The sequence below is a fragment of the Stenella coeruleoalba genome, assembly GCF_951394435.1.
Source record: "Stenella coeruleoalba genome assembly, chromosome: 7".
In the NCBI taxonomy this organism is placed as follows: Eukaryota; Metazoa; Chordata; class Mammalia; order Artiodactyla; family Delphinidae; genus Stenella; species Stenella coeruleoalba.
This window is the reverse complement of record NC_137153.1, coordinates 28,657,938-28,679,247: the sequence shown is the minus strand read 5'-3', so window position 1 is coordinate 28,679,247 and position 21,310 is coordinate 28,657,938. Positions and strand designations below refer to the sequence as shown.

The following is a 21,310-nucleotide window of genomic DNA, read 5'->3' as shown; positions in this document are numbered from 1 at the left end:
TCTGATTTATGTCCCTATAGTTTTGCCTTGTCCAGAATGCATATAAATGGACTCACACAGCATGTAGCCTTTTCAGACCAGCTTCTTACACTCCGCATAATGCATTCGTGAGTCAGCTGTGTGTCAGGGGTCCGTTCCTTATTATGGCCGAGTAGTATTCCACACCCTTTTGCTTTTGCCCTCTGCTCACTTTGAATCGGATGCCTCTCTGGTATGTAACTATTACTGCTTTTGTTTTTCATTCCATCTGTGAAGCATGACAAAATTTTCAAATTCACCTTCCCTTCTGCCTTCCCTCCCCCCTTCCATCTCCTCACGTGGGTTGGTTATGTTTTTATTTTCACTTCTGATTCTTTTTATAACTTGGAATAATCAGCTCAGGTTGTTTATTTACTACTGTGAAAGATATCTATTTCTCTCCCACTAAGAACAGTTGAAGAAGCGAATTCACCCAGCTGTCAGCCTTTTTCTCATTTTTGTTTTCCATGTTGTCAAGGTTTATCTCCTCTTTCTGTGATCACATCTCTTGCAGTTACAGGCAGCAACATGTGTAAGTGCTCAGAGTGAAGCCTTGTAGAGGCAGACAGGAAAAAGCACGTCTTACATCTTCCTGATTGTTATTATGTGATCAGCGTCTAACACAGAACAGTCAGTTCTAGGAGGCGACTGATTGGAAGAGGGCAGGAAGACCATTCTCTAGACCTCATGGATTATACCAGATGGTTTCTGAAGCCCAATGTGGCTTTTAAAGTGCCCACTTCTGTATCCTAAAGTCTATTTTGTTAGTTATATACTTGAAGGCACTTAAACAATATATAAGATCTATTGGCTTTATTTATTGAATGAACATACAAACACATAAATAAATGTGATGACATTTTACCATGTCAGGACTTAGGATAGATTGGAAATGCTTTCTGCGTCTTTCTCGTCACTTTCGCTTGGTATGGCTTCACTCTCTTCTCCTCGTGACAGGGTCAAGCTCTCGAGCAGGCCATTATCAGCCAGAAACCTCAGCTGGAGAAGCTGATCGCCACCACAGCCCATGAAAAAATGCCCTGGTTCCACGGAAAAATCTCTCGGGATGAATCTGAGCAGATTGTCCTGGTAGGATCAAAGACAAATGGAAAGTTTTTGTAAGTATTGTGTCTTTTCCCTTCACCCAGTAGCTCCAGGCCTGCTTGGACAGTTAGGGGTAGCTCAGCCTCCACATTCCTGGAGTCCTGGTGACTTTGGGGAAGGGATCATGTGCTATCATCAAAACACGTGTGTTGGTTGGCTGCACAGACATCTCAAATTGAAGCCATCTCATGGAATTCAGCATTTGTTTTGCCCAGTATGGCCCCAAAGTGAACATTTTTCTTGGGCACCAAGGGACATCATTGAAGAATATCTATTCAGCCACGTATTCTGCTTTTAATGATAAACATGGGATGCATAACACTATCTGTGGCTATCCATCCAAGCTAAAGATACTGCAGTGTGATTGCTCACATTTGCTCCAAGATCTCAGACTTTTCTTCTCTTTGGGGAGAAGTACCAGTAGGATGGATAGTAAAGAAAATTTGCTGGGAGTCGCTCATATGAAAGGTTAGTGCAGGAACTTGATCACAAGCAGGTGTGCAGACTCTGGCCTCATAATCTCAGAAATGAGGTGTGTGTCTCAAGGGCTGCTCACTCTTATCCTCAGTGCTCAGTGCACCTCAGTCCTGGAGGTGCTGGAGATGTAGGCTGCCTCGGGGCAGGGTCGGTGGTCCAGAGAGGGCAAGGAGCTGTCTTGGACAGGTGTCGACCTCATTCCCCTGAGGTGCTGTGGCTGGTGGGTTGCCGGGGGGCTGCCAGCCAAGGCATGCTCACCTGTGTTTGTCACTGCTCAGTGACCCCCGCCCCGGACATGCTGACTGGGTGCCCCAATCTGGCCTCGGACACTTACACAGCAGTGTAGCCCCGTGACCAAGGATGTGGAGTCACACCCAGCTGGCACTGTAAACTTTTCCTAGAATTGAAGTGTTTTCTCTGAGTATCCATCTATGTAAAGAATTTTCCTCAGACTTTCCTATAATCCCTATTATTTAAGAAATGATCTTAAACACAATACTCTTAAAAAAAAAAAAAATCCTAAAAACAAGTCCAGAGCAGCCCAGGCTGGCACACTGCATGACTGGAATGATGGCTTAGTGGATGCAGTAATGGCCACTGGCAGAAATCATGGGACAGAGGGATATTTTTTGCCCTCAGTGTGGCACCTATCAGCTCATTTTCCCCTGAGGTTTGAACTTTTACCAACTTCTTAGGAATAATTTCCAACACACCTCTCATGGGACTGCATACATGGCATCTTGGTACGTTAAGTCAGCCCCAAGTTGGGTTATCCAAACAGCAAGACCTCTGCCTTCTCACCGGTTCAGAAGCCTGGGCTCAGACTCTCGCCGGGGAAGAGCTGCATTCAGGGAGACCGTCTGCTCCCCACTTAGACAAGGGGGTGTTGCAGGGAGCACCCACCCTGGGACAGCCCCACAGTTGTGGGGTCCTTCCAACTGGGTCTTCTCCGGCCTTATCCAGGTTTCCCTAAAGAATGTGTCTCCTGCCTACTTTCCCATCATTTAAACTGACTCGTCCATCTGTGGACCAGCATTTATTGGTGTCCACAGTTGCGTGAGGCACTGGAAACCAGCTCCGTCCTGGGCATTGGAGACGGAGGCGTCTGCCTCGTGGGGCCCACATGTCACTGGCAGAAGTAGACACTGAATGATTGAACAAGAGTTGCACAGCGCATCGGAGCATTTAAGGAAGGGACTAGAGCACGCTGTGGTTGGGGGTTCTGTTTTATGCTGGATGGCAAGGAAGGGCCTGACTGTGAAGGAGACATTTGAGCAGAGACCTGAAAGCAGCTGGGAGCCATCCTGATGAGGGAACAGCATGTGTGGGTGCCCAGAGGCCAGGAGTGTGCTAGGAGGGCCAGGCCACCACGAGGCCACTGTGGCTGGTGCAGAGTGAGAGGGGGAGAAATGGAGGATGGGGGCCAGTTTACTGAGGGCTCTCGGGCATTGGGAGGACTTTGCTTTGGGCAAACCAGTCTGTCCAGCTTCGGGAAGGTGTTAGGGCAGATCCAACTGAAGTTCAATGGTACCCGTCTGGCTGCGTGTAAAAAAGAGCCAGTGCAGGGTTTCCCTGGTGGCGCAGTGGTTGGGAGTCCGCCTGCCAATGCAGGGGACACGGATTCGTGCACCGGTCCGGGAAGATCCCACATGCCGCAGAGCGGCTGGGCCCGTGAGCCATGGCCGCTGAGCCTGCGCATCTGGAGCCTGTGCTTTGCAACAGGAGAGGCCACGACAGTGAGAGGCCCGCGTACGGCAAAAAAAAAAAAAAAAAAAAGAAAAGAGCCAGTGCAGAGGTGCAAAAGTGAGCATGCTCACCGGCCACACTGTACATATTTTCTCTCCTCTTGAACTATGGTATGAAATCCATTTGCAGTAGCAGAACCCCTGAGCCAGAAGGGACCTCACTGCTAATGGTCTAAATCCCTTGATTTTCAAACAAGGACTTAGGCACAGAGGAGCTTGCCCAAGGCTGTCAGGCAAGTAGGAGATGAGAGCTGGAATGTGGTGTCCCTGGCACGTCTGAGCTGAGAGGAAGCAGAAGCAAAAGCCACGTCCAAGGCGTCCACTGTCTCTGGCTCCACCGTTCTCCCCATGCAAGGCGTGGTACCAGGGCACATTACTCAGAATGCCCGCTCCCCGCTCTTGTCTCCTGTACACACAGCTTGGCTGGGACTGTTCAGGAGTGGCTTTGTGAAGAGTGGCTGTCAGGGACTTTGTACTGTCCTTGGAGAATAAAGGCTCTTTACAGAGGAGATGGACAGTGTGGCCTATAGACCCTCCCTTGCAGTCATCTGTGGCATTTCTAGAGGTGGCTTTTCATCATCTGCTATGATGGGCTGAATGTTTGTGTCCCCACAGATTTGTATGTTGAAGCCCCAGCCCCCAGTGTAACAGATGTGGAGGTGGGGCCTTTGAGAGATGATTAGGTTTAGACGAAGCCATGAAGATGGGGCCCCATGATGGGATTATCTATGAAAAGGAGGAGGCTGGACTCTGCCTGCACCAGAGAGGCAAGGCCACGTACGTGAGCATACAGCCAGATGGCGGCTGTCTACATGCCAGGGAACAGGCTTTCACCAGCATCGTGATCCAAGACTTCCAGCCTCCAGAACTGAGAGAAACGTCTGTTTTTAAAGCCCCTCAGCCTGTGGTATTCTGACTAAGGCACCTGCCTGTGTCTGGGGTCTGGCTGGCCAGATGGGAACACCAGACAGGGACCCTCAGCCCAGGTCCTGTGGGTCAGGGCTGGAGCTCTGCCTCATTTGTGACATCAGGGACAGAGGCAGAGTGGACAGGCTGTGTTGGGGATGAGTCCCCTCAGCTCTCTGAGGCCTCATATGACAGCACAGTTTGCCATTTTGAGAAATTAGCCACAGCTCAGGCGTGACTACAAAATAGATTTGTTAGGAAAGAGAAACAAAGCTTACTTTCCAAAAATGTTGTATCCTCTCCCCCAAAGGAAGGATCCAGAATTGGTGGGGTCCAAAGCGTATATATAATTTGGAGACCCTCTTTAAGAAAGAACACAAAATTAGGTATACAATACAGTATATTTTAGAGTGAGAAAAAAATCACAAAGATTTACAATTTTTAAAAAACTTATCAATACCTTAAACATACAAAATTTAGAAAAAGTAATATTTTTATTTTTACTTAAGTTCCTGACACATGTCTATAGCACCTTTTATTTTCTACATCTTTTGACAGTATAGTGTTTCCCTCTTCATTTGACAATAATTTGGTAGTATTTTCTTCATTTTGAAAAAAGAAAACTCAGTCCTTCCTCTAGGTTCACACCTCATTCTGAGTAATGCATGTCTATTTTTAGGATCATTGTCAACTCTGGAAAAGGAAGTTGGAGTGGAAGAAAGAGTGGTCTTCTCTGGCTGTGATTAAATATCTTTTACAAATCATACAAAACTCTAAGGCCATGTGGTCACACTGCTGGGCCCTGCTTGGGCCAAACGAGGCCATGGGGACGGGCTGTGGTCAATGGTTCTCTGACTGTCCAGTTCAGAAGTATCTCACTATGTGGTTCGTGCAGGACAGCTCAGAGCTCACATTCACAAGTGCTACTCCAAGAGCACATCACATCTGCTGAAATGTAATGTACTAGTCCCTTTGTGTCATCATGTAAGGGATCTCAGAACAAAAACGCTCTAAAATTTCCATGTTCTGCAAACGAAAAGCAATGGAATTGTCACTTGCTTTGTGCTTAGTACCCAGGAAAACATTTTATTGTTTTTGGCTAAATGTCCTTGAAAGTCTTACAGAGTCAAGAGTGAGTTCTAGGTGACCTGTAAAATACACAGATGGCAGCTCTCCAAATGGCTGAATTAACATGGCACAGAAAAGGTAGTATCTCAGATTTGTCAAAGGAGTCATCAAACCAGTAAGTCGCCAATGCCATTTTCACTGTAGTTCTTATTCTCTGACTTTAGAAGTATGCTGTTTAAAAAAAAAAAAAAAAAAAGCTGCAAAAATAGCCTCTCATTCCACAAAATAATGCATTCCACCAGATGTGTGCCAGGCATTGTGATAGGACTGTGACAAACTAGACTTTAGTCCCTGCCTGCACCGTGCTTTCAGCCTAGGGGAAGATGTTAAATTCAGAAACACATACTGCAAACTGTGTGACGTGTGACTACATGTCCCGCTCCATCCATCACGGTCGTCCCATCTAATGACACTGTTGGTATCTTTATTTCTGTTCGCTTGTTTGTTGTCCGTCAGTCCCACTTGTTCTGCATGCCCAAGTGCAGGGACTGGCCTCCATCTTCACGGGTGGAGCCCAAGTGCTCAGAACAGGTCTCAGTGGTAGGAATCTTTTTCTGGGGAAAGGAACGTTTCAGCTGTGTTCTGAGCAGTGAGGAGAAGAGAATCAGTAGAGAAAGAAAAGAAAGTGGTCCTGGGCAGGAGGAAGTGTCAGTGCAGAGTCTTAGGGGTCAACACTGCCACCTGAGTGTGGCCTGGCCCAGGAGCAGGGCAGGAGTGACAAGTTGTGTGAAGGAAAGGCTGTCCAACCAGACAGGAAGTCCCTCCTGACCCTAAGGGGTGGACTGGGGAATGGATTGTCCACTCAGGGAGAGGGAAAGGGGGCCGATAACATGATGGGAGGGGGTACAGCAGGGGTCAGCAGGGCTGTCTCAGACCAGAGGGTCATCCTATTTACACACCAACTGTAATATTTGCCAAATGATCCTTAAACTGGCCGATTAGATTTAGCTGAGGTTGAGGTGGTAGTAAGGCAGTTCTGGACTCCATCAGGAGGGAGGAAGAGCCACAGCAGGATGAGTGCTGGGGCGGCTGTGCCCAGAGCCGCTGGGTGAGAATGGTGGAAGGCAAGAGGTGCTGACTGCAGGTCTTATTTTGGAAATGCTTGGTGAACGCCAGGCCAGCGTTGCCGTGGGACTAAGAGGTGGAGGGGATTGAAGGAGATCCCAGGAGAGCAGGTGGGGACGAGGTGCTGCCAGATCGAGTCTCCTGGGCCAAACCAGTGGTGCAGTCAGGTCTGAGAGACTTGTGAGGTCCTGAGGAAGACCCTGACCTCTGGGCTGGTCCCCTGGATTCTGAAGAGAGGGGAATGAGGGTTCTGCAGGGGGAGAGATGGCAGAGAGTCAGGTCTTAGACCAGGACAGTAGTTTGCAGAAGTCAAGAGCGAGTGTTGCCCATGCCATAGCCGAGTAGTGTGGGCAGGGCAGGAAGGTGAGAACAAAGGCCTAGAGGAAGCCCAGGAGAGTTGGAGTCCGAGGGTCTGAGAGGCACACGTGCTGGGGAGTGTACGAGCTGTGACCTGTGGGCTTCGCGGGTCCTGAGGTCGTAGAGCGTTACATCCCCTGCAGTTGGGGGTGGGCCTCAGCACCCTGCGCTGGCCTGTGGTTGTTGCATATGATGGGTGGGACTTCTCGACCCACGCTTTTCTCATGACAGCTCTTTAATATGTGACAGTCATCCCAGGTAGCCTGGGGCCCTGTATGCAGAGAAACAAGACAGTGCAGAGGCCTCTGAGCAGGTACCAAGTAGTGGTGCCGTTTATCCTTCACATGCCCTCCACAGTCAACCACCTTTCCAGCCCTGCAGAACAATTGAGTTCCCTGTGTGATGTGCTCTTATGTGCATCTGAAATCCAGGTACCCCAGATCTTCCTTCCCCTGTCCCTTTCAAGGAGAAATAAACACTTTAATCTTTGAGTCATCCCTTCTTCATTAGCCATTTTCTAGATGGAGTATGACATTCTCATTGTTTTCTCCCTTCCTCCCTTTTCTTCCCTTCCCTTCCCCACCACATCCTTCTCCATTATAGCCTGATGCCCCTCACACCCTCTCCTCCTTTACACACATGTACGCGTACACACACACACACACACACACACACACACACACACACACACACACATTCACTTATTCATTCCTCTAATGTTCGGGGCCCTGTAGGAGGCCTTCCAGGGGAACCTATAGGTAAAACAATGAGCAACATGCACAGATGGTCCAATGAGGGCATACACCATTCTGTACACAACTGGGTACTAGAAGATTTGGTGACAGTGGCTTTCTAAGGAAAAGGGTTGTGTGCCCCCAGAATCAGGAATGTGCTAAGCCATGTGGTCCTTGTCCAGGTTGGACCTGGCTTGGGGACACTGGGTGACATACCGGCCATCCTTGAATATTAGAACAATACCTTTCACCAATGCCCTCCCCCTCCCTCTCCCCCTTCCCCATCAGGTATACTGGATGTCAGGTGGATGCCTCTCTTTGGAAATAGCTATTAGTAATCTTTTTCAGTGCAAGTACAACTCAGTGTAAGGTAACCAGGATAAAATGTATTCAGAATATGCTACATTTTTTCAGAGACATTGAGATAGCTTGTAAGAATATACACTTGTATTCCCCATGAGCAAGGAACAAATGTAAACTAGGAGAAAGGATGAAGAATGAAAACAGTACCTTCAGTGGGGTTCCACAGGATGGATAAAAAGTCCAGAGCAGATGATGTAAGCAGTGATTCTCAACCTTCTGTTTGTGTGAAGACCACCTGGATGCTGGTTAAAGCACAGATTGCTGGGTCAAACCACACACCCCCACCCCCCCAGTTTTTAACTCACTAGGCCTGAGTTATATCTCAGGAATTTGGATTTCTAACAAGTTCTCAAGTGATGCTGGTCTGAGGACCACATTTGAGCCTGCTCAAGATGCTGGATGCCTACCTAAGCTACGTTAAGAATAGTGATCATTTGAGATTTTCCAAGTTCATTGGAGGGTCTTTAACCATATGTGCATTAGGGAATGTTCCTGTATTATTTGACTGGTTGAGACAGAGTTAACCTTGAAACTGCTTCTATTTGTAGAAACTTAAGTTCAGGCAAGCACAGCCACTTAATAGCTCTGTGAGTTAGATAGCTTAATTCATCTCTCTGACCTCAGCTTACTGAATGATAAAAAGGGGAAACTACTGTGTTACCTGAGTTGTTACAGAGATGAACAAGGTAATATGTTTAAAGCTAAGCCAGTGGTTGTCCTGTATCTGTGCTTCCTACAACCATGGATTCTTTCATCAGTTCTGGAAAATACTCATCTATTTTTTTCAAGTATTATCATCCTTCTTTCTTATCATTTCTTCCTTCAGAGGCTCCTATTAAACGTGTTTTAGACCTTCTTAATTTATCCTCTATTCTTTCTTAGTTTCTATTGCCTTTTCTCTTTGCACTGAACTATGTAATGTTCTTGGATTTGTCTTCCAGTTCATTAATTTTTACCTCATCTGTATCTAATCTACTTTAAACCCATCCACTGGCTTTTTCCATCAGTTATATTTTTAAAAAATTTCTAGAAATTCCATTTGTTTTTGTTGTTTCTCAAATAGTCCTCTATATTTTTGAGAGTATCTTATTGCTTGCTAGTTTTTGTGATTCCATCTTTTGTCTCTTTGAATATTTCATGTATAGTTAGCTTATATTCTGTATATGATGATTCCAATACAGAAAATCCTTAGGTGTATAAATCTCTGTCTCTCCTGCTCTTTTTCCCTCCCTGACCTCTTTCTTATAACTCCTGTTTCCTTATGTTTTGGGTGATCTTTTTGAGCTCGTATTTGATTGATATTCATCTGTGGGACTCCTGAGTGTTCTATGCTGGGAACACTGTTCTCCGCGAGTTGAAGAGGTTTTCTTCTTCACCGTCCTTGCTTTAATGGGGGAATCTCAGGTTCAGGTGCCCACCTTGCTGCTGGCCCGGGTTGTTCTCCCCCTGTCCACTGCAGCACTGATATTGGTGTTTGTCCTTAGCTAAATCTCACTTTTTTTTTTTTTGCTCTTATTTGCCACTCACTTTTCCCTCCTTAAGTTATAACTCACTTTTTGTTATATATTTAAATTTCAAAAGTGATCTCTGGGTTTAGAAAAAACCTTATTCATAGATGAATGAGACTGCATGACCCTCATATGCCACAATAAAAGCTGAGTTCTGTGAGCGCTTTTAGGTGTTGCCATCATGGATCAAAGTGTGCCATTTTATTCGACACGTGTGGTTCTGCAGCCGCAGGTCAGCATAAAGGGTCATGGCCTGTCTGAAGTGAAACGTTTAAAGGGGGTTGTGGACTAACATCAGTATCACTTCATTGGTCTGATCAAGGTCCCCATGAAGCTGGAGGAGAAGCAGCATGACCTAGTTTCACCTCATAAACTAGAGCAGAGGGAGAGAGAGGGGAATTGATAAAACTTTTTAAAAGGCAGATGTGTGAAAGAATAGCTTGGCATGGCCCCACATTTAGACCTGTGTTCCATATTGATCCTGCTTTCATTGCATGTATGGAATGCTCACGTGCCTAAATTTTGCTATAGTGCAAAGCAAAAGCACCCAGAAGTTGCATTTCCTCTTGTCTTCCGTGGATCATTAGCGCTGATACCTCTTCTGAGTCTGGGGATGCTCTCAGCGTTATACTGGCAAGCATACTACTGGGCGTGCCACTCCCATATCCTCTCCTTCCTTCCTCAGCTGCTGTCTCGAAGCCACCTTTGGGCCCCATGCCACAGTATCTGACCACCCGATACAGCGTCAGCCCTGGAAGTGAGCCCCTCCCTGTCTCTTTGTACAGCCCATCCGGGCCATAGGTACACAGCTTATCCCAGGCACCCCCTTTCCCCTCCAGCCAGCCACGCTCTACTCTGCCCATGGGAAAACAAATGCACAGGACAGTGAGAATGCCTGGTGGGCTAGGATGTGCCCCAGCTGTCCTGTTCTGTCTGCAGCAGACACAATGCACTGTCCCCAGACCTTGCTGGGTGGAGGTCACCTTGAGGGTCCCACCACCTCCTGGTCCTCACTTCCCTGTCAGTATCTGGGCATCATTACCACATGTTTTCTCCGATCCAGGAGGTCATAGGAGGGTGGAAAAGGGCTTCAGCCCCCCCAGGCTGTGCCTGGCAGAACGAACACTCTCCCCACCTCAGCTTGGCCAAGTGCTTGGTGTCTGTGAGGTGCAAGGCCTGCTCATCGCAGAGCCTGAGACCATCCACCCGCAGAGGCAAGGTGGCTCTCCTGCCCTCTCACCAAGGACCTCAAGATGGTCTTAAGGCCAGTTAGGACAACTTCGCAGTTCAAGAGCGCTGAAGTCCCACATCCTGTCGTAGCAAAACACAAATCTGTCGTGAGCCTGCTTGTTCCAAGAGATTCACTGGGAAAAAATACAGTATTCTGGGGCTTCCGGGAACATGACTGAAGATAGTTGACCTGGAGGATGGAGGCCAGCAACCCCAAGAGAAGGTGCAAGACTAGTCTTTGCTCTTTCCCCTTTGGGCGTCCATGTGACAAACCTGGCGGGTGTCCCAGGGCAAAGGGGGGCTTTCTGAGGAACAGGAGGGGGCCAGGAGGAGGAGCTACTTCAGCTTCCAAACCAGTATTTTCCATATGTTAGATTAAAAATAGCCCAGCCCAGGATCTGCCTGCAGCCAGCAGACACCTCACAGTTACTGGCCGTTAGTGTCACCAAGCCTCTGGGCTTTGCCACCTACAGATGTTGGGCCTGTGGGTTTCCCTTCTCTGCCCTCGTTTCCTGCCAGCTGCTTCGGGGGCTGCTCAGGCTGCATGTCCACAGCCTGTCCCTGTGCCTCCCGGTCCTTAGATTGTGCTCACCAGGTAGCTGTCGCCACTGGCATCCCGGGAGCTGAAACAGGTTGCCTGGCTGGAGCTCTGGGAGAGAAACTCCTCTGGGACCTATTCTCGGGGGGAGCCTCAAGGAAGCGTGTGCCTTTGCAGAAATCGCTGCCCAAGAGCAAGAGATGCTCTATTTCTGCCTTGCATCAGCTCTCTTTTAATGCTGTTTTTCTTACGAAAATACGAAACACACAGAAGAGTGAGTCACTCTGTAAGTGCAGCTTAATGGATAATTCTAAAGCAAACACCACTGGAGTCAAGAACTAAAACAAAAGCAGCATCGCAGAAGGCCGCTCACTCACACCCACCTGTTACAGGACACCACTTCCTGCACCCTTGTGTCCAGCATGCCCTGACTTTTTTCTTTCTCGTCACCACCTAGGACCTAGGCGTACATCAAAACCGTTCGCATTTGCCTGTTTGGGAACTTCATGCATGTGGAATCACAGTATACGTTTTATACTTGTGAGAGTCATCTGTGCTTTGTATCACTGCCATTTGTTTGTTTTATTCTATGACATTCTGTGGTATGAATACCCCGCAACCTACTTACTCTGCACTTAGTGAACACTTAGGCTGCTTATGGTTTTTGATAATCGCAGATAAAGCTGTTACAAGCATCCCCACATACTTTATAGGTGCAGAATGCACATGTTTTGTATATCTTGTAGTGTTTTGCTGACTCAGAGGGGATAAATAGGTTCAACTTCAGTAGAGAATTCCAAACTGTTTTCCAAAATGATTGAACTGATTCATGCTCCCACAGGCAGTATACGAGGGTGCCTATTGCCCTCATTCTCAGAAATATTTAGCATTTTTGGTCTTTTTAATTTTTGCCAGTCTGAAGGGCGTGTAATGGTATTTCCATTGTGGTCTTAATTTGCATTTCCCAATTTCTAATGAGGTGACTGAACCATCTCCCCAGACATTCTGTGATCCTCCATCCCAGTTTTAACAACAAAAAGTCAATCAGGGCATAAGGCAAGGTGGAATGGTTGGGCATTGGACATGGATCTGGAAAACCAGAGTTCAGATCCAGTTACTTGATTCCAGGACCCTGAGGTCCAAGATACAAAGGACTTTAAATCAAAGAGAGTGGTATTTTGGAATGGTCTATGAGCATCATTATCCCAAGGTCACCTTTTATATGCGTATACGTAAATTGATATTGCTTCATATTAAGAATTTGTATAGTTCTTTGTACCTCCAAACTATCCTATTTGTTTGCCACGGATGCTTATAAAATAAACAAAGCAGGTGTGAGTAGCCCCACATTATAAAATAGCTTCCCTACAAGATAGACTCAGTTATCCCTCATATAAAAATATGTTTTTCCTTTTCTGTGTGGTGGTTTTTCGGTTTGACAGCAACCAACTGGCCTTAATGGGCCATGTAACCGTGAAAGGGAGCTTACACTTTGGGGTGCCGGTGACCTGGTTGGGTTGGGAAGAAGGGATGTTTTCACAGAGAAGAAGGTTTCAGAAGCGGCCCCTAGAGGCCGAGGCGGGTCTGGGCATTTCCCGCCACCCACACCAGCTGCCCTGAGAACTGGTGCATGGAGGGAACCCGTTCATCACGCACAGCCAAGCACGACTTAAACTTATTTTTAAAACGAGGTTCCAAAGACACAGCTCATATCTCAAGTCCTGGGTTAGCTTTCTGAGGTGAACCTACAAGGCCAAGGGTGACCACGTCAGCTTCCAAAGTACGTCTTGTGGATGTGGCCTCGTACAACCGAAAGGAGGCATCAGAAATTTCCCTTCAACGTGGAAATACGACGGCAGCTTGGCATATTTGAACTCTTCCCAAAATACAGTGCATTGGGCGCATTGCTTAACATTTGGGGGCCTCAGTTTCCTCATTTTAGAAAGTGCCAAGGCCGGAGAGGCTTTCTGGGACCGCTGGGACCTCGGTGACTCACCCTCTCGCAGATCTTGTGATCCCAAGGGCTTGAGTTGCTGAGAGGGGAAGATGGGCTGAGGATGGCGATGACTGAGGAATTCAGCTGGGGAGGGGCTTCACCTCCATTCCGTGCCTTTGCAGCCCCACCTGGCCTGCGCCCTCCCCAAGTCCCACAGGCCCTCCCCGTGGGCGGCAGGTCCCCCTGCATCACAGCGGGTGCCTCTCTGCTCGGTAGCAGACTCACAACACTCATTTCCTGAATAAGGGAAGCGGGTGGTGCCCAGGAGCACCCACTGGGACCAGCAGGCAGAGCCTGGGCGCCCAGCACAGCCAGTGCAGACCTGGCTCTGCTTGCTGCTCACCACCCCACGCTGGAGGACATTTTCTTCTCCTGGCAACGTCATCTGACCACATCACATGGAACATTTTAAATACCCGTCCTGGTCCCGCCCTCTCCTCCCTGCAAAGGGGAGAGCGAGCTTGAGGGAGGGAAGAGGGCTTTCAGCCCCCTCCATCTGGGGTCCAGAAGGTTCCTAGTTAAAATGCCCACCAGACACCCCCCCACGCCACGCCCACCCTTGGCTATACAGGGGAGCTGCACTCCCTGGAATCGGATCCAAATGCAGACCTCACTGAAGAGAGGAGGTGAGTGAAGAGGGCTCTCCAGACTCCCCAGCTGCGGAATGCTGAGGGTCCCACATACTGGTACGCTGAGCAGCGTTGCTGCTCCAGGCAAACAGAGGACTTGCCCCCAGAGCCCAGGCCTCTCCTGATGCCCACCCAACGCTCCCCAGCCTGCTGGGCTTGGCTGTGGCCTGTCCTTGACCATAGCATTTCCTTGTCTGGAGCTTGCGGTGTCACTGGGCTGTGGGCTGGGCCTCCCTGGGTACAAAGTCCTTGACCCCTTGTCCCCGAGGTTGGGACGCTGTTGCAGGGTGCCTCCCCAGGGCGCTCCTCCCTTCCAGGCGGTAGGAGTGATGGTGATGCGCTGTCTCCTCTCTTCCAGGATCAGGTCCAGGGACAACGGGTCTTACGCCCTGTGCCTGCTGCACGAGGGGAAGGTGCTGCACTACCGCATCGATAAGGACAAAACAGGGAAGCTCTCCATCCCTGGCGGGAAGAATTTCGACACACTATGGCAGGTATACATCAACCTCAGAAAAGAGAGGAACCGGCCCCTGGACCTTGTTAGAATATGCCACCTGGGTCCTTGCCAAGACCTGCCCAATCAGAGTCTGCTTTTCAGCCTTCAGGTTCCTGGATGACTGGTCTAGGGTCATCATGTCAGGTGACAGAGGCTCCCATAGCTTATCCAGGGCCCCTTAGCTCTTTTTTTTTTTTTTTTTTTTTTTAATTTTTTTTTTTTTTGGTATATATATATATATATTTTTACTGGTACACGGGCCTCTCACTGCTGTGGCCTCTCCCGTTGCGGAGCACAGGCTCCGGACGCGCAGGCTCAGCGGCCATGGCTCACAGGCCCAGCCGCTCCGCGGCATGTGGGATCCTCCCGGACCGGGGCACGAACCGGTGTCCCCTGCATCGGCAGGCGGACTCCCAACCACTGCGCCACCAGGGAAGCCCGCCCCTTAGCTCTTGGCACTAGTAAGTGGTACCCACTCAGGACTGTGCTTAGTTTTAACCAGAGACCCAGCCTTGGGGCGCTAGAGGCATTTCTTTCTAAGACGTTCTGCCTGGAACCCAGAACAGCCTATCATACAAATACACACAATAGAAAGGTGTGGATGGATGGGAAGGTAGGCCTAGAAGTGGCTAATCAGACTGTTTTTTGAGTTGTGAGAGGCCAAATTTAATATAAAATGCCAGGTGCCATTCTTAACTGCAGAATGAATCTTGCTGCAAAATTAGGGCAACCTGGCAGTTGAACCTGCGCTTCAGGCCGCCACTCGTATAGGATTGTTCAGCCCTGGTCTAAAAAGGGGTTCTTCTTGACCTACCTGATAGTAAACCCGAAAACAGAGAGTAATTTGGGAGTTTCTTAGGCACTAATGAGCCCTAATCCGGTGTTCATCCCTGCTTTCCATTGGGCACGAATGACTTGGCTTCATTCTAAATCACAGCTCCATGAGGAAATGGCAAAGCATCCTATAAACTGTAGTGGGTCCAGAGACAGAGAAAACCAAGGGACTCTGCCATCCCAAGAGCGACAGCTACGTTGAGCTTTTGTAGGTGCGGGACATCATCGGGGATGGGTTCAAATGTCTACACCAGGCCCCACCAGGAACCTCATGTGTGGTTACAGCAGGAAAGGACCCGACTCAAAATCTTGCCTTTTTAAAAACTGTGATCAGGGATCCCCATTACCTTTAAAGCACTTAGAGTAACCACCACACGGTGTATTTTGGTTCCTAATGCTGTAGTTGGAGACAAAATCTTCTTCTTTGAATTCTGGGTATTTTAATATTTATTCATATTAGTCATAATGCTGACATTGTCTTTTGGTTTGTAGATCATTAGCATGTAGCTTATTATCAACCACAGACTTTGCTTTGTTTTAATGGTATCGCTTTGAAAGAGTATTTAACCTATTAGGTACTAATGCCCAATGCAAATCAGAGAGATGAGTAGGGAATGTTGCCTTCTGGTATTAATTTCCCATCAGAGTCTCTCACTTCCTACAAGAATTGTTGATGGTGTGCATTTAAAGGCACTGGAGTCCATCTGTCAGCCCAATGCTTGAGGGTTCTGGGCTCCATCACTGGTACACAGCCATTATACTTCTCCTGAATGACCATTTTCCCTGTCTGAGCCCAGTCACAGTTTCCAAGTCTGCATGCTGACTATAATGTTAAACATCTTTAATTGTTGGAAAGTTCCTTCCCAAGACTGTTTCCCATATTTACGCTTTCCCATTTACTGATTCCTCCAGCATCTCACAGTATTCAGCCTTAATTAAATCTTTCCCCTTGTATATATGTTTAAGAAAGAGCATAAAAATGCCAGCAGTACCTTCCACTTTTACAAGTGTGATTTCATTGGTTTTCCTTGACATCAACGTAAGGTACCTCTGTGCCCTTCCCCCACCCAGAAGTCTGAGAGGTGGTAACTGCTACACTACTCTAGTATTCCTTTCTTTAGAGCTAGAGTCAACACATCCGTGGACCAGATCTGCCCCTGGTCTGCTTTTGTGTAGTACTTGAAGACAATGGTTTTTATACGTTAAAGGGTGATTTTTAAAAAAATAAAGAACTGTGTGACAGGGATGCCATGTGGAGTGAAAAAGCCTAAAATATCACTATCTGGCCCTTTACAGAAAAAGTTTGCAGACCCCTGCCCAAGAGGGAAATCCTAACATGTATGCCCACCTCCCAGACACCCTTGTGGCATAGATTATCTGAAAACATAAGCTTGTAAGGAGATATTTGAATGACATTGAAGAGATGTGTGATATTTCAGCTGTTGTAGGGACCTCAATACTATTTAGCCCTAGAACACACTATTGCATTTAACAGAATAGAGAGAACTTTGATGTCCATCTCAGTAGCGTGTTAGGGCTGGTCAGATTGAAACATTTATTAAGAAGGTGGATCTCATGTTGTGTTCTTTCCACAATAAAATAAAATTTAAAAAACAGAATGCTCCCTGGAAGGATAAAATATATTCATTCAACAAACATTCACCTAAATAGGTAAGTTTTGAGAGGAAAGAAGATTCAGAAGCAACGAGTCCTTAACTGGAAAAGGTACCAATAAACAGATAAGGAAAAAATATCAGATAGGAAGATTTTAGCTTGTCTGAAGAGGAAATGTCTGTATGAGAAAAGTAAATGTGAAAACTAAGACTGTCTTCCTATTGCATAATTTTGATTAGATATAAATAAATCTATTTGCCATTCATTTATTTTTTAATGTAGCAATCAGGCATCATGATTCATAGTTTTCTGGGAGCCATTAGCCAAGGCTGTCCATATCCTGTCAACATAAGGCCATTTGCCAAAGGGTCAGCTTTCCCCATGTCCCAGCTCTTACATCACCTGTGCTGTGATGTCTTCTCTCTGAAACTTTTGGGCTGAATTGTTTGGTCCTTCCAAAGCCTTTGCCCACAGCACTATTACACCATTAATCACTTTACATTGTTCATTTATATCTCTCTCCACCAAGAAAGTACCTCAACTGTAGGATGATTCACCATAGTTTACCTTTTGTCCTATCTCAGGACCTAGCACACAGCAGAATGTTTGTTTAATGACTGAATAAATTAATGAACATTAGCGTGCTGAATTCGTTGTTATAATATCACACAGATATGGGAGAATATAAACAAATAAATGCAACTTGCTACCCCAAAAAAAAAAAGAAGACAAAGAAAGAAAGAAAGAGGGTGAGCCAAGAGCAGAGTCCAAAAGGGAAGGTGGCATGTGGACTTCTGTCCAGAAATCTGAGGGTGGCAGGAGAGAGGCATGGGAAGGGATCAGGAATACCACCAAGGAAGCACCTTCTGTTGTTAAGCGCTGTCCTTGAATCACTTTTAAAGTCCAAAAGGGGAGTCAGCTGCTCCAGGTCAGGATTTCTCCATTGCCTGCCTCCATAATTTATTATACTTTCTTACTTTCTTCTTTTTCAGCTCGTCGAGCATTATTCTTATAAGTCAGATGGTTTGTTAAGAGTTCTTACAGTTCCATGTCAAAAATTTGATGGGCAAATGGGTGAGTAGCCAAGACATTGGAGTCTCCCTCTTTCAGATGTTGGTAATAATCAGCCTCGTTTTAGATTTGGTCTGTTGCAAACTCAAATAAGATGGGATGAGGCTTTGTTTTTACTGATTGATTAAAATAATGTTAGATTGCTCCAGTTTTATAGATATCATTCATCAAAAAATAGCTGATAAGTTTAACTTTAAAAAACAAATTCATTTTAATTGCTTATGTGAGAAAGATGAAAGTGGGTATCAAGAAATGTATGCAGAAAATGTATATACTCCTCAAGCAGTAATATTTTACAGTCACATTGATTGATCTGCAGTGGGGGAGGGGATAAATAGTTGGTTTTCACTAACATAGCAGTAACTGTCCATGTTCTTTCTAACCAGGAAATATTAATTTCCGTCCACAACTTCCAAGTTCCCATCCTGTGGTAAGTGTTACTTAGCCATGCTGTTAAAAGTGAAACAGTTGTATATTAGCATGATGAAAAGCATGTTTAGATAACAGGAGTCATGGTAATTGTTTTCATCACACTTGGTAAACTGGGATTGTGGGTGTCAGCTAGAATCAGCCTATTTTCAGATCCGAGCTAGCCAACTTAACTTCTTAGGTAGGTTAAAATTCCTCCATTTTCTAAAAGTATACTAAATGACCATGCAACCCAATGTTAAATCAGAAATATGCCTCCTGGCAGATTTGGGAAATGTAGCATATTGTTCAGGCTCAGTCCCTGGTCCGTCCATGTGGAGCCGTGTGCACGATCCATGTGACCACGTGCATGATGGTGTGGTGAGCCAGGTGTGTAAGACATCTCACTGAGGTTGGCTGCCCGACTCTTTTGGTTAAATCAACCGAGACATTGTTATCAGAAAAATCACCCTTTCCAGGAGAGCTGCTTTGGCCATACCTTGGTGGAGGAAGGCTTGGAATGGGGATGCTCTGTGCCATCACATGAGAGAAGCCCTTAGAGTCAGGGGCTTGGCCAGAACCCACATCTCCCTCCATGTCAATAGGAGGTGAGAATTGTGGTTTGTCCACACTTCTCCACGTGGGTTTGCCCAACACATGCCTGATACTCCCAAAAAGAGAGAATTCCAGCTCTCTTCTCCCTCCAGACTGTTATGAGTTGACACACGGATTTATACTCCAAGCAGGAATGATGTCCTGCTACTTTAAGGGGGACCTCACTGTGGACATTTGATGCCCTTTGATGCCATCTGTGAGGAATGAAAATTACCCCATCGTGAGCTGTGCACTCTATACCTCACTTTCTGCCTGTTAACCCTTAAAATCTGCAAAAGGCAGAATGCCCACTCTGCCCTCTGAGGGGGCTATTGACTTGCTCAGAAGCTGCAGCTGTGCTGAACCAGGCAGGTTCTCCAGGCACAGCCCCTGTCCACAGACTGGGGGAACTGGAACTTGCTAAAATACCGATGAACTTTGGGATCAGTCTCTAAAATATAGCACCTTAATGGAGTCATCATTTTATTTTACCCTTTATACAGCTCATGGGCCTGGCGAGTCAACTTTAAGGTTGTACCCATCATGAGACAGGTCCATTTTCCTCTAAGAGGCATGAGGGCTTAGGGCTGAGTACTCTTAAAAGAATATCAAGCCCTCTATTTAACTTTGCATCACCTAATGGCTTCGAGGAGTTGGACATTTTGGAAAAACTTTTTATTGACTAGTGAAAAACATATAGGAAAAAAATGCATGTTCCCTAAGGGCCAAACTCAGTGAATTTCCACAAACATCATGGAACCAGCACCCACAAGAAGTAACAAAATTGAGCATGCAAAATTAGTTTCTTTAGGATGATTTGTCTTGAGTTTGTGACTTAATAATTCTGTATGAAAAGTCGGCTATTCGATGTAAAACCTCAAATTTTATAGCCTTCTGTGGAAAATATTGCCAAAGTATTTTTCCAGATCCTTCTGCTCAAGTGGTCGGCTTTTCCTGAAGCCTTTCTAATGATCATGTGTTGCCTCTAGTGCATCTCATCAACAGAATCTGGAGGGCGTTAGTGTAATTATAGAACAGGTTAAAATAGCATGTCATGTAAGGTAGCCTGTATTTGTTTTCTGAAACATTTATTGTTCCTCTTTGCCGTTATGGTTTCTAGACTTGGTCAGCAGGTGGAATAATCTCAAGAATCAAATCATACTCCTTCCCAAAGCCTGGCCACAGAAAGGTGCTAAAACGTCCCCTGCTTGCTGTCCCTGACTAAGTGGTAGGACAGACCCGCACTCAGCACCCACACTCTGCCCTGTGGCTGCCCACTCCGTGTGCCCTGCTGCTGACCCTCCTGCTGCTCTGGTCTCATGTCCCTGCCATATGTAGCCCTCTTGGGCAGCCCACGCCCTGCTTTCTGTGTGGTCCGAGTCCCTTTCCTGCAAAGTCCATCACCGTGAGTGTGCTCTCTCCGCTATAATGTGCTCTTGGAAGTCATTTCAGTCCATGTGATAGGTGGGAGGGAATTCTCATATGGCAGAGTCTTTTCAAAGCAAGCCAGAATCACATGCTGCAGCATTATGGTAATTGACTAGATAAATTACATGTTGGCAGAAGGAAGAGCCAAGGTTGTGTGGATCCTGCCCGGGGACTACACAAGGCCATTGGTTTTATAAATATCAAGTGCCACAGCAACTTCATTGTGGCTGTAGAGTTCCAACACAGAACTTTAACTATAACATGTATAAAGACAAGGTGGGATTTAAGAATTAGAAACGCTGTTTTTCTTTATGAGACAGTAAAGCTGGCATATAGGGGCTTCCCTGGTGGCGCAGTGGTTGAGAGTCTGCCTGCCGATGCAGGGGACGTGGGTTCATGCCCCGGTCTGGGAAGATCCCACATGGCGCGGAGTGGCTGGGCCCGTGAGCCATGGCCGCTGGGCCTGCGCGTCCGGAGCCTGTGCTCCGCAACGGGGGAGGCCACAGCAGTGAGAGGCCCGCGTATCGCAAAAAAACAAACAAACAAACAAACAAACAAAAAAAACTGACATGTAATGCATTTTCATAGTTTGCTATATAATTGAATTATGAAGGACATAAAAAGTTCTTTTTTAAAGATTTTTATTTATCATGAATCACCTCCGTCAAAAAATGTATTTATAACTTGTATATGGATTGCTTTTTTTTTTATTTTCAGTTTTATCATTGGGGTTAAAATTGATTATTTTATTAATAACTCTTTCCATTTTCATATCGGTTGGTATTTTTCCAAACATTTCAGCATATAATTGAGTGTCAGTTCATGAAGCAGATTGCCTAAAGTACTTATTAGAAACAACGGAAATAAAAAGCATAAAAGCCCGGAGATTTTCTTTCCAAGTGGCAGTCATATTCTAGATGTTCTCAATCTTCTTGACCACAGAACAGAGAAGTGAGTTTAGTGTGGTGTTTGAGGGGAAAAGTTATGTAATAAACCTGAATGGAATAACTGTCTGTTTCAATATCATGCTCCCAGTCAGTGTGGATCAGCTCGTGGGAAACATCAGC

The 21,310-nt window shown here is 46.5% G+C and overlaps 1 protein-coding gene across 2 annotated transcripts in view; it reads left to right on the top strand.

Moving 5' to 3' along the window:
- The window catches only part of SYK (spleen associated tyrosine kinase), a 96,858-nt gene that overhangs the window by 43,263 nt on the left and 32,285 nt on the right, over positions 1-21,310 (top strand). The window contains exons 3-7 of one of the 2 annotated variants that reach the window (XM_079926835.1): positions 976-1,136; positions 14,157-14,292; positions 17,735-17,816; positions 18,200-18,243; positions 19,936-20,004. In XM_079926835.1, coding sequence (XP_079782961.1) covers positions 976-1,136; positions 14,157-14,292; positions 17,735-17,816; positions 18,200-18,243; positions 19,936-20,004 — 492 coding nt within the window. The remainder of the gene's footprint in view (positions 1-975; positions 1,137-14,156; positions 14,293-17,734; positions 17,817-18,199; positions 18,244-19,935; positions 20,005-21,310) is intronic. The other variant, XM_079926836.1, reaches the window with a different exon arrangement.